We start from the raw sequence: 13,465 nt of genomic DNA, 5'->3' as shown, positions 1-13,465 counted from the left end.
TTCTCAGGCCCAGCCTTGGCACCTCAGTTAAGAGAGACCAGAATTTGATCTGTTTATCAGTGAGACCTCAGAATCTGTATGGGATGTGTCCTGTCTGTCTCCCGAGTTGTCCTGCAGGGCCAGGTCTGAGGGCTGTGAGGCTGAAAGTGTCCATGGGCATGAATGATGGGAGCAGGTAATGGATGTGGGGAGCAAAGCCCTGGGGAGCCCAGAAGGAGACTGTGAGTGCTTGTCCACTCCAGCCCCTCTGTGCAGGGTGCTTGTTCCACCAGAAGGACAGCTGGGCTGGCTCTTCCATCGTGCCCCAGAACAGCTCCTGTTGCTGGTGTTTGCTCAGGGCTGAGGTTGCAGGTCAGTCTGGTCCAGCCACTGCCCCGGGTCAGGGTCCATGGGCGCTCCTTGGTCTCTGCTTCCATCTGCTGGACAAGCACTGGCTCCTGCTCTCTCCCAGTTTCCTTGCCTCAGGGACTCTGCTGGCACATTTTGACTGTGCTCATGTAATACTGGAGGTGGAAATCCCTTTCACGCACGTATGGACTGGGAGAACATCTCAGTGTTGACCTAACTCTTTGGCAAGATTACCCTGCTTGGAGTGAGTGGCAACGAGCCTGGGGTGGGCTGGCACAGCACATTCAGTGCAGCCCTGCATGGCCTCCTGCCATGCAGGCAGCTCTGCCTGCTGGGGCTGAAGCTCCTCTGGTTTGTCTCCACAAGGAATTCAAATATGAGTGAGTTGTTTGGATGGTGCACGAATGGCCAGGGAGGGCCAGGCCAGAGGTCCAGCAGTGCCATCTCCAAAAGTGACCATGGCAGATGCTGGAGAACAGCATGTGAAAAAATTGGGCAGGAAGGATGTGATGCTTTCCTTGGACATCTCCCTCAGCATCTGACTGTCAGGGTCCCTGTCAGGCAGAGCATCCCAGTCAGGAGCATTGTGGGCTCAGGACTGCAGAGAGACCATTTAACAGTCCCACTAAATGTGCCCTTCATGACTTGTCTAAACCTCTTGGGTTTTGATCTCTGGAGCATCCTGAAGTTTGTACTGTGCACTAAGGTCCTGCTTTTATTTGTTTGAGACCTGCTGCCAACAACTTTCTCTGCAAACCTAAGAGTTACTGGTACCACGTGACTCCTCTGCAGTCACTTCTCCCTTCATGAGGACAACAACAAAAGTGTCCCTCAGAGTCAGAGGTATTTGAGAGAGCTGGAAAAACAGGGCTGCTACTGTTGAGGGTCATGAACAGTCTGCTCTGCTCAAGAGTGCTCCGATTGTTTTCATCTGACAACAGAAATTTGGCTGCTGCAAAGGCATTTCCTTAACCTTGCCTTAACCTCTGCTCAGCAGTGGGCAGACACAGGCAGAAGGTTCATTTCAAGCAAAACATCCCCATCCTATTCTCAAGACATTGTGCAATGCAGCCTGGAGACCTTCCCATAAACCTTGCTGGGTTTCAGTGTTGGCTGTAGGTCTGTGCACGTACGAGCTGCTCAGGGCTCTCTCCTCCAGATGTGTGATGACTGATCAGTCTCTGTGCCGTCAGGTGAAGGCCAGGACACAGCCCTGACCTCTCCTTGTCACAGTTTACAGTCCAACATCTGGCTGTTAGGATTTCTTTAACCAAGTCACTGGATTCTTTCCGAGCTGTTGCAGTGCCTTGGTGGAGGCTGTGAGTGTTGGTGTTGCTCTGAGGGTGGCAATGTCTTTTCTGTCTAGTGAATAAACATCCACGTAGCAACAGTTGGTGAAGGGGCTGGGTTGAAACTTACTTATTTTCCATATGGAAATCCTGATACTAACTTTTACTGGGGCCAGCATGATTAGAGTAAATCTGCAGGGCTGATCATTTGTTTCTTTAATGAAAATATTGTAGTCATGTAAAAGCAAGACCTGTTTTTGTCCCCAAACTGGGCATTCTGTGACATGAGCCATTTCCAGATGTGTCACTACCTGGAGAAGCACAGCTGGAGAGCCTGGGCTCTGCGTTCTCTGTTTCTCTAGGGACTTTGCAACTTGGAAGGACATACTTGGCTTTTTATTTTGCTGTTAGGTTCCCAGGCAGCAGGAGGAGACGTTACCATCGTTGCCGCTCCCGAGAACACCACAGTGGTGGCCGGGGAGAGTGTGGTGATGGAGTGCATGGCGGCTGCTGACCCCATCCCCTTCGTCTCCTGGATACGACAGGGTGAGTATGAGGGACAGGATCATGTTTTTGTTGCCAAGAGGAACCTGTGGAGACTTTATTTTAAAAATCTGCTGAAAGGTGGAAAAGTCTGTGGGACAGGAAGGGTGCTTGTTATGTCAGTACCTAATGATGTAGTTGTAAGGTGTCCTTGCTGAAGTGGAATTATTAATTAAATCTTGAAGGTTACACACAGTTCAATGTATAGTTGTTTCACCTGTGAAACACATGATGTTCTTGTGCCTGGGTGCCTTAGTCTTCCTCATTGTATGAACTTGAGCAGTGAAGGTCCCAAAGATGGGGTCAGGTGTGTGTCACTCCTCGGGGGACTTGGAGGTTACTGGAAATACTGCAGGACCTGCCATTGCACTGGAGAAATAACTTGTATTATCTTGCAGGATTATTGGACTTGGTAAGATCTGTTAATCCTTGCAGTGACTGGGACTGTGGCAGGGAGGTTTTTGTTCAATGAAAGGATGGAGGAGCTGCTTAAGTCTCGTCAGAGGTGTATGAGTGAGCTGTGCTGGCAGATGTCACCCAGGGCTGATGGACAAAGTCACGAGGAGGATGCCAGTGTCACTTCGCTGAGAGTCACATCCATCAGATGTATTTCAGAGGCTTTGACTGAAAACATTCTCAGCTCAGAGGTTGATTCACCCCCAGAAAAGGCTCTCAGTCATTTTCATAAATCCAGGTCACAATTTAAGACTCCTCTCCCCTGTAGCCATTTATTGTGGTTGGTTTTCAGCCCAGATTTGTCCACAGGCAGTGATTTTAGCATATAAAAGTATTTCCTCTTCTCCACAAAAAAGGAGCAAAAAAGTCTCAGAGGAAACAACTTTGGAAATCAAATCAGTAAGGATTAAATGTTCTGGCAGAAATATGTCTGGTTTATCCCATGCACTTCACAATTACGAATGCTCAGCATTCCCATGCTGATCACTTTGTGCTTTACTGAGAGCTGCTGATGCCCATAGCAGAGTAGATATTATTAGAGCTAATTACCATTGTGAAAGTTTTTTGGAAGGAGGAAAGACAAGGGGGAAAGGTTGGTGTCTCAGTTCTTTCCATGCTTTATTTTCAAGTGCTTGCCTGGTCCCAGTCTGGCTCCTGGTGTGGACTCTTCAATTAAAAAAGATGGATGAACAGTGCTAGTCATTCTGTGTTATACAAGCGTGTTTCTTTCCAAGCCTTCATTAAGGAGCAGGCTGGGTTACTGGACCATTAGTCATGCAGGGAACACTGAGGATGTACCTCCAGCCTGCCAGTTTGGCTCTTGCCAGCCTTGGTGGTGTCAGCTAATTGCTACCATCTGGAGTCAGGTTTTCCAATAGTTCCAGTGCAAACAGGATGTGCAGATTGTCTCCTCCTCTGAGTGTGCAGCCACTGAACGGTGAGGCTCCCCAAAATGGAGGGAGTGTGATGAGGGTCTGCTCTCAGCCACATTCCCTGCTGATGGTGCTAAGTTGGTGCAGCTGCTCACAGTGTAGCTGAGGAGTTTGCTTCTGTGTGAGATCCAGACTCAGCTGAAGCTGTGGGAGGTGAGGGCAGGCAGTGCTGAGGCTGTGCTGCTGCAGGTGGAGAAGAACAAGGTCTGGTGGGGCACAGATACTGCACAAATTGGCAGGTTTTACCAGGCTGCTGGCTTGTGCCAGACCTCCCATCCAAACCTTTCCTCAGGTTGTCCTCAGCCCTGGGCTTTGTCTCCTACACTCATTCAGAGGTTACCAGCACCACATCCCTGTGTTTCTCAGACTGGAACAATGCTCAGAATAAGCAGTGCCCAGCACCAGCCTCTGCACTGGTCATGATGTTGAGGAGCCCAGGGCTCACTTAAGTTGTAGAAGGACATCTTGGCTTCTTTCCAGGGACATAGAGCCACCCTTTCCTCCTTCCCTTCTCAGCAGTGCTGAACACCTGGCCAGGAGGATGGGGAGGGGGCGGCTCATGGCCAATGTCTCTGACACAAACACTGGAGCCCCAAGGAGAACTGGGTGTCTTCCTGATACCTCACAGCCAAGCTCAGTAAATTTGAGTTCACATCCAGGATGCAGAGGAGGGAGGAACCCCTGAGTTGTCAGTGATTTGGTGCTGTGGCTGACATTGCACTAACGAGTGAGGGGAGGAGGTGTGTGTGTTTGTGGTGGGTGTCAGCAGGCAGATCCAGCAGCTTTTCCAAACTCTGTGTTAGTGTAGCTTTCCCTTGAATGTGCCATTCCTGGGGGCTCTCACTGCAGGCGCACCCTGGGCACCAGAGACTATTTTGATCCAAACCAGAACTTTTTCAGTTATTACAGGCTAAAATAAACCTTGTGCCAAGGTTGGTTTGAGCTGTCTGTCAAGTCCTGAGGAGTATCCCAACGGGAACCCTCCTCTGAGCTGAGGTTTGGGATTTGGGGGTCTCTCCACTCCCCAGCTGTGATCCTGGCGTTGTTTACAAGCCCTCATAAAGGGCAGCCTGGGGCTCCCTCCCACATTTGTGCATGTTTCTTCTGCAGATGGAAAGCCCATTTCCACAGATGTGATCGTGCTGGGCCGGACCAATCTCCTCATTCCCTCCAGCCAGCCCCACCACTCCGGGGTGTACGTCTGCAGAGCCAACAAACCCCAGACCAGGCAGTTCGTTACCGCCGCCGCTGAGCTCCGGGTCCTGGGTGAGTACAGAGCAGGAAATGCTCCAGGTAGAAATACTGACCAGGTAGAATGGGGTGTGTGCACCAGCATCCAGGAGATCCCCAAGGAGTTGCATTCGTGGCCTGCTCTGGGTGAGATGGGAGCCAGGTTAGAGCCAGGAGGCCCTAGGCTGGGATAGCTCTCAGTGGGAGTGTCACCTCTTTAATTTGGGGTTTAGTTCCTGGTATTTACTGAACTGTTTTATGCCTTATTCTTTTTCTCCAGAGTTCTCCCATGGAAATCTCTATCAGCAATTAACTTTCAGTATCGTGGAAGCCAGCAGGGAGAACAGCCTAGGATCAGGGAACGCAGCATATGATTGATACAGAATTTATTTTTCCTTTTGGACAGAGTCTAAATTAAGCCTCTAGAGTCTGCCTGGCAAATCCTATCTTGTAAGCAAAGCTGCTGCTGAATAAAACATAGCACCGAGTGGGGAGGAGAAGGGATTTGCTTTGCTATCTTTTCCTCCTCCTTCCCGCATTAATTTGCCCTCTCCCCTCCCAGCTACTCCCAGCATCTCCCAGGCTCCCGAGACCATCTCCCGCACCCGCGCCAGCACGGCCAGGTTTGTGTGCAAGGCCGAGGGCGAGCCAGCCCCCGCCATCCACTGGCTGAAGAACGGGCAGCCCCTGCTGTCCAACGGGCGTGTGAAGGTGCAGAGCAGCGGCAGCCTCGTCATCACCCAGATCGGCCTGGAGGACGCTGGCTACTACCAGTGCGTGGCCGAGAACAGCCTGGGCACGGCCTGTGCCACGGCCAGGCTCTCTGTCATCGTGAGGGAGGGCTTGCCCAGCGCTCCCAAGAGGGTGTCAGCTGTGCCCCTCTCCAGCACCACCGTCCTTGTGTCCTGGGAGCGCCCTGAGCACAACAGCGAGCAGATCATCGGCTTCTCCTTACACTACCAGCGGGCCGTGGGTAGGTGTCACTGCCTGTGCAGCACTGCTCTGCTAAAGGCACAGTCCACAGGGTCCCTCCCAGCCGGTGACAAGCACGAGACAATTCCAGTTAGTTTTGCCCTTCTCATTGCAGGTAAAGGAGTTTTCTCTTGGAGTCAGTCTCAGCCTGTGGCAGTGCCTGTGGTTTAGCCAGCATATTCTAACTTGCTTAATGGCAGTAGCTTGTCCACATAGCTGAGTTGTTGGGATTGTAGTGGGGCCTCTGATTTTAAACACATTGATTTTATATGCAAGGGGTGTGATTACTAATGGAGATATTAACTGTCTGCATTGTGTACAAGGGCAATCACTAAATTATTCACACCTAGAATCTAAAGCGAGGCACTTGAGTCTCTTGGGGTCTGTCTTCCCAAACAGCCAGCAAGCCAATACTCTTGCTGAACTGTTGCCAGGGCTCCTCTGAAAATTAAAGTGGTATCTGCAGCTGCTTCAGCATGGATTAAGGAGCTGGAGTGAGAATGGAGGTGTTAACTTTGAGGCATTGGATGTTTCTGTCCAAGAACTCATATAAGAGATGGGGTTTGTGCAGGTGCTGGGGCAATTGGAAAACACATTGATTTTTAAAGTGGATTTACACTGTGGACCTTGAGAATTAAGTGATTTTTTTAGGAGTGTCTTGGCAGTTCACTGACCTGCTGATCAGTGTTTCCTTGGCTCTAGGAACAGATAATGTGGAATACCAGTTTGCTGTCAATAATGACACCACTGAGCTGCAAGTCAAGGACCTGGAGCCCAATACCAACTATGTCTTCTATGTGGTCGCATATTCCCAGCTCGGAGCCAGCCGGACATCCTCTTCCATCATTGTCCAGACCCTGGAGGACGGTGAGTTGGGTTGAATGGGCACATAAAAGATATTCTTGGCTTGTTTCATGGTGGGCACTGAATGTGCTTTGGAGAACAGTAGCAGCTCCTAGAAATCTAAACCTGCACCCTGGTCTGATTGTCACTTGGGTGATTAAGGGCATGAAAATAACCTGGCTGGCACTGGGACCCATGAGAATGCTTTGGGAACTGCAGTCAGCTCCTCAAGGCTTTCCCCTGGCTCATATGCTACTGCTCCAGGCTTGACTCTGGGCCAGACTTGATTTCAACTCAGAAGGAACGTCTATTGCACTTTGTAGGGGTGGGAGCAGCCTGAGGTTGGATCCCTTAAGAGCCACTAGTTTGTGCTGATTTTACCATTTATCACATAGCATTTTGAGAGCAGTAAGGCAGAGTGCCAGAAGGACAGCTGCCCAACGGGAGGACATGCACAGCTTTGCACAGGCTGCAGGACAGAGGCAGACAGTGATGGTTTTGGCAGACCTCGTGTGCATGATGTGCTTTTAATGCTCCTCACAGTGACCTGCGTGGTCCCCTGTGTGTGTGTCTGAAGCCTGAAAGGCTGAGTGGAAGCATGAAAGCTGCCTGCAGTCAGGGCTGTGGTTCTTGAGGGAATGAGGATTCCCAGGCTGCAGTCTGGATCTGTGAGCCATTTCCCTCAGTGTCTCCTCTGTGCTCCACAGCACGGCACAGGCCAACAGCTGGTGTGTGCCCAACCTGCCCAGTCTGCAGGGCACATTGGTCCCTGGGAGCAGGGTGGCTGGGCAGGCTCTGCTCAGCCTGGAAGTGGAGCAGCCCACTCTCTCCCCTCCCAGACACCCCTCTGATGTTCTGAGGACTCTTGGTTCCCCCTGGGCAGATACCATGTCACCAGCTGTGGCAGGACCAAGACCAGGTGATGGCCTCCAGCCACATCCCAGAGCTGTCAGAGATGTGTTGAGGTCCTGCTCAGGTCCTTGCTGACTTCTTGTGGTTGATTCCGCCCAGTTCCCAGTGCTGCCCCTCAGTTGTCCCTGTCAAGCATGACTCCTGGTGACATTCGGGTGACGTGGCTGCCTCCTCCTGCAGAGCTCAGCAACGGCAAGATCACCAAGTACAAGATCGACTACTGCACCCTCAAGGAAGGTGAGGGAAACACACCTGGGGGTTGTGTCCTCTGCCCCAGTGATGTTAAGTGTGTCATGTGAAGGGTAGAGGTGCAAGGCTGAGAATGGGGGGACACTTTTTACCCAAGGGAGAAGAGCCCTGTTGGACCCTGGCCCTGCTGGTCATGGCAGTGTTCTGTGCCACTTCCCACTGCTTGGAGGTGCCTTTTCCTGTAACTGTGTCCCCAGGGGAATGGCCTGACCCATGCTTGTGTTGCTGAAGGAATGTCTGCACAGGCAACCCTTCTCTGCCACCTGCACTGTGTGTTTTGGGGAAAGAGCTTTGTGCTGGTTGGGAAATAAGGGTCAATGCTTTCAATTTCTTTAAAATGAAATCTAATCAAGGTGATCCTTGTGGAAAAAAAGCAAAAACAAGTAATCCTGGCCAGGCTGTGTTGCTCTGTTGCTGAATGTTTTCCAGTTTTATTTACATTGTCAGACTAAGCAGTGTTCAGCAGGGATGGTAACGTTTACCTACACTGGATTTGGCTGTTCCAATTCCATGTGTGCTCACTTTGCAAATCCTTCTGGGTATTTGCTCTTAAAACCGTCAAAGCTCTGCAGCTTTTCACTTCCCAGGGTCATGATTCTTCCTGAGAGAAGGATGGGGAGTGTGATGAGGTGCTGGACATGTTCCCCTCTATTTGAACTGGATTAGTAGTCTGTGCTGTGACTCCTGGCTCTTGTTCTTTGCCTTGAGCCTGCACATGGCTCTGTGGCATCGTAAAACCTTGGAAACACTTGCAATCCAGGGATCACACTCAGCAACACGCTGTTACATAGCAGAGACAGCGCTCCAGGCTGAGTTAGCAGCAGGGGAAGCTGAAATCAAGACCTTGCAATCTCCAAACAGGCAACATGAATCTTCAGCAAGACCAGTTAGTTGTTACAGTGAAAATCCCAGGCCATTCTCAGCCTAAATTTCCTGTTACCCTCCTTCTGAACTTGGGTGGGCTGAAGAGGGAGCGATAAAATCTCTGTCTGGCTTGGGTGAAGGTGTGAATTTTGCAGAAGGCAGGGCTGCTGGACAGTTCTGGTTCAAATTAAGGTGAGGTTTTAAATACAGCAGTGAGAAGCACTGGAACATGCCATCAGCTCCCATCAGCTCTGCTCATGTCCTGCTGTCATGTCAACAACAGGGTTTCTGACAGCTCCCTCTGGGCAGGCTCCGTGGTGCTGAAGGCAACCTGCAGTTTGGAATGTGATGAAGGGAGTTGTTAGTCAGGATATCAGCTCTGCCCAGCCTTCACTTCTTGTTTTTCTTGGTGGCAAGAGATTGCAGTGGGCAAAGCCGAGGCAGTCCAGGGCGTGCAGGCCACGTGGGGTAACGAGACTCGTGGCTGCTCAGCTGTACTTCCCTTTGGCTGGAAAATCCCTGTTTTCAGTGGTGTCCCCTCGTTCCAGCAGATCAGGTCACCTCCATGGAGGTGGGCGGAAACGAGACCCAGATCACGCTGTACTCGCTCCATCCCAACAAAGTGTACAAGGTGCGGATCGCGGCCAGCACCAGTGTGGGCTACGGAGCCCCCTCCGAGTGGACCCAGCACCGCACCCCGGACAGGGACAACCAGACACACGGTAGGGACTGGCTATGCCTGGGATTTGGGGCAGGCTGTGGGGAACCTGAGGTGTTTTCAGAGATTCTTGCTTTGCTTTGGGAACTACAACCATTGGGTTTGGTTACACCAAAGTGCTCACCTTTGTCTTGCTGCTCAGCAGCCCCTGAACATCTCCCTGTTTGTTTGGGGTTTTCTTCCCTCCATGTGCAGGTGGGAAAATTCTTAAAATAGAAAGAAAGAAACAACCCCAATGTTATGACATTTGGGAGTGAATAGACAATTCTGCCAGACAGAGCTGAGCCCACACTGGACTCCAGCAGTGGTCAAAGATGGAGATATCTCAGAATACATTGAGAAACCCCCATTGTGGCTTTGTGACGTTGTTGTTTCCCCTATCACCCAGCTGAGAGTGTAACTGTCCCACTCTCCAGTATCAGGCAGTGGAGACATCTCACTCAGAGCAGCCATTCCTCGCATCCCTCCTTCACTGCTGAGGAGGGGAAAGATTCAGTAGAGCAGGGGAATGGAGACAAGTGGCTGAACGTTTTTCTCTTGTTCTTTTTTCAGTTCCGTTTGCCCCAACGGAGTTAAAAGTCCGAGCGAAGATGGAGTCTCTGCTGATAACGTGGCAGCCCCCAGCCAACCACGCCCAGATATCTGGATACAAACTCTACTACCGAGAAGTGGGCCCAGAGGAGTCCAGCAATGAGAGCCCTTTGGATGGTGCTGAGGATGAGAGCTGGGACGTAGGACCCATAAAACTAAAGAAGAAAGTGAAGCAGTACGAGCTGACTCGACTAGGTTAGCTGGGTACATCTTCCTGACGGTTGGTGTGGAAACCCAGGGCCTGTCTCCTGCACTTTGTAGCATCCCACGATGCTCCCAAGAGGCCCAGTTGTTTGCTTGGCTGGAGATATACAGGGTCAGGGCTGTGTGAGCTTTTTTAAGAGCACTCAAAATCCTTTCTGGAGTTGGGCTCTTGGGGCTTACACTGAGCAGAGTTTAAGCCACAGACATTTCTGGTGCCAGTGTAGCAGAGATTGTATTTTTAACCAAGGGTTACCAATATACTTAGTATATGCTAATAAGTGGTTTTTAATCAATTAGTGTTTTTATGGTGTCCCTATAAAGAGTGCCAAGAAATCTCCATGCAGGACACTGATCTTTCCTCCCTGTGTGTTTCTAAGGAGCTCCATAATTGCATGCTGTTTGAATTCTCTGTGTTTGACAATGCAGAGATGGGATAATCACAGCATGCTGATTTTGGGCCAGTATTCTCCTGCACCTCCTCCATAAGGGAAAAGGGCTGGAAGAGTGAGTGTCCATGGCTGGAGAACATCTGCACCACAGTCAGATCTGCCTGCCTGGCTCCCTGCGCTCTGTGTTTCCCATAAGGAGTTAAATTCCTAACATCTGATTGTATTAATTAATTGATTTGCCCATTGATACAGAGTGGAGAGACAGAGAGAGAGAGAGAGAGAGGAGAGTTGTGGCAGATGGAAAAGAGGGTTCTGCTTCCTAGAGTTCTTCCATCCCCACCTCATGCTTCCTCCCTGTTCTGCCCAGTGAGCTCAGACTGCAGGGCACGTGTGTGTTTGTGCTGGTTCATCCTACGCTTGTAGCACATTTATTGTGCCAGGTGTAAGGTCAGGCTGCAGCACCTGGTTGTGCCATCACTAGGTGGGTTCCCAGCTCTGTTACAGCCATTTTACCACTGAGAGTGTGAACAGTGATGAGTTTCTCTGTAGAATTTTGATCTAATTATTGCACTGAGGAAACCACATGTGAACATCATCACGTGCTGCTCCAACCACTGGCAAGTCAGTCAGCAGAGGGGCTCAGAGTGGGCTGAATTGGTTCCAAATGCTCTGGCATGATGATGCTGAGAAGGCTGCTTGTTCTTCTGTAATTACTTCCTTAAATTTGGGCATCTGTCAAGCCCTAATGGTTTCCTTATGAGCTGGGGCTGTGCATTGGCTGTGGCTGTGTCAGGAATGGAGTCTCGGGTTTCTCCAGCCGTGGATGTTCGTGTCTCCCCTGGTGCTGTTGAGGGATGTGCTCTTGCACGTGTCCAATAAAGGAAGGGTCAGGAATCTGGCTGTGCTGAGGAAGGCAGGGGGTCTGGACATGAAACAAGGAGGAGGAGTGGCTGGGGTATAGGAGGGTTTAGTTTTGTGGTGCAGAGCTACCCTGTGCAGGTACTTGGGTCTGCATCTTGTAGGCAGAGCAGGCAGCAGTCTCAGGAAGGGTTGGCAGCCCTAATGTAATCTGTGCTGCTGCACATGGGCTGATGGGAAATCACAGCACTGGAAACCTCTCCTGAGATCCCTCTATAAAAACAAAGAAAATACCCAATGTTGTCTCTTGGGAGTACCTACAACGATTATCATGTCCAACTGCTTGACTGCTTCAGGGCTGACCAAGAGTTAAAGAAGATTCTTATGGGCACTGCCCAAATGCCTTTTAAACACTGACAGGCTTGGGACATTGACCACCTCCCTAGGAAGCCTGATCCAATGTTTGAAATGGTGTCAGGAAGTCCCAGGCTGGGCGCTGGGAATACCAGGCTGTAGCTCAGATGTGATACCATGTCAGTGCAGACGAGGTCCAGCACAGTCACTGCATGTCCCTTGACTGAAGGCACCACTCTGCCCCTTGTCTTGGTTTGAAGAGTGGCCTGAAGGACAAGACTGCTGTGACTTGCTCCTGCATAGCTCCTGATTGTCCCTGGGTTTTTTCCCAGGAGCACAGCAGGGCAGGAAAGGAAGCACTTTGTGGGGTGGAGCTCCCTTCGAGGCACACCTCAGGCAGAGGTGGATGGGGGTGCAGAACCAGCTTTGGCCAGAGCTTCTGGAGCACAATTACTGTTCATTCACAGTGATAGCACAACTGCTAGACCAGCAAAGAGCCTTGCCCCTGTTTCCCTCCACGTTTTCTGTAACATTGGGCTGTGCTTTAGGCTGAAATGGTGCCAGCTTTGTCCCCTAGTTCTTCTCTGTCCTACGGACTTACCTTCTGCCCTACCCCCAACATCTGGCATCTTGATTTTGCCTTTGGTAACCACTCAGCTCTCTCCACTTGAGCTATCTGAAATAAGAGAAGAGTCTTTCCCATCTCGTGCTAATCTCTGGAGCAAACTGTGTCTCCTTAGAGTGGCATTGCTGATGTCACACCTTATATCTTGTCTGAGAGGTGTGTGCTGAAGCCCTGGAGAGGAGTGGGCAGCTGTTCAAAGGCACATAAGAAATCCAGCAATTTCATGAGCCCACAAAATCAAAAGGAAGTTGTCCTGAATCACCAGGAGGGTGTTTCCCTGAGGAATTCTTACTGATTTCCATCTGTATTCTAGTACTTACTCTCTGTACTGATGTACAACTACCAGGGCCATAATTTATTAAAAAAATAAATGGTAAGGATCTGATCCTGCCTTCCACATTCCCATGAAGGAAGATTGCATTCCTCTGGGGATAACTTCTGGAAGTTAGGGTGTTTTCCCACTTCAGGGACAGTGTGGCCTGTGGCACCTGGCCAGTAGGAACACCTTGAAATGCTGAGTGAAGCAACATATTTAGCATATTGGATATATTATGCAGTCATTCAGATTAGTGATTTGAAATGATCTGGACTAGATTATTCTGCTTATATTTAATGTATGATGGAATGCAGTGAAATACATCTGTTTTCATGCTGCCTACCAGCTTCTTGACAGCTTGATAGAGCTTTATGTCTGCCTGTTCTAAGAGCTTGAACATCTGGGCCTGTGTATAAAAATTGAAGCCAAGCCTCTGACTGAGAAATCCAAAATACCCCTATTTTCAGGATGTGAGGTGTTTGCTCTTGTATCTGAGCTCCCCTGGCTTTGTGTGTGAGTGGCTGCTGTGTTGAGCTGCCCAGGGATGGAGACAGAGGACTTGTCCTTTCCTTCACTTCATTCTCCAGCGGGAGCTGCCCACAGCTGCATCACAGCTGGGAGCTCTTCCTCATCCGTTTGGGTCACATCATCCCCAACGAGCTCGTGTCCCAGCAAAGCCCAGCCAGAGGCTGGGCAGGAGGAGCAGAGTGTGTGTGCTGGAGAGAGACAGACTGGGAGGTTCTTTGTTCCAGCCCTTTGGAAGTTGAGTGCC

The 13,465-nt window shown here is 50.4% G+C and overlaps 1 protein-coding gene across 2 annotated transcripts in view; it reads left to right on the top strand.

Moving 5' to 3' along the window:
• Window positions 1-13,465, top strand: part of IGDCC4 (immunoglobulin superfamily DCC subclass member 4) — an 89,746-nt gene that overhangs the window by 56,879 nt on the left and 19,402 nt on the right. For both annotated transcript variants that reach the window (XM_071568624.1, XM_071568623.1), the window contains exons 5-11: window positions 2,049-2,183; window positions 4,679-4,834; window positions 5,361-5,771; window positions 6,473-6,637; window positions 7,625-7,762; window positions 9,190-9,360; window positions 9,909-10,142. In XM_071568624.1, the coding sequence (XP_071424725.1) occupies window positions 2,049-2,183; window positions 4,679-4,834; window positions 5,361-5,771; window positions 6,473-6,637; window positions 7,625-7,762; window positions 9,190-9,360; window positions 9,909-10,142 (1,410 nt within the window). The remainder of the gene's footprint in view (window positions 1-2,048; window positions 2,184-4,678; window positions 4,835-5,360; window positions 5,772-6,472; window positions 6,638-7,624; window positions 7,763-9,189; window positions 9,361-9,908; window positions 10,143-13,465) is intronic.

This window comes from Pithys albifrons, chromosome 13 (genome assembly GCF_047495875.1).
Source record: "Pithys albifrons albifrons isolate INPA30051 chromosome 13, PitAlb_v1, whole genome shotgun sequence".
Lineage (NCBI taxonomy): Eukaryota > Metazoa > Chordata > Aves > Passeriformes > Thamnophilidae > Pithys > Pithys albifrons.
The sequence above is the reverse complement of the archived record's forward strand: the minus strand, read 5'-3'. Positions and strand labels throughout refer to the sequence as shown.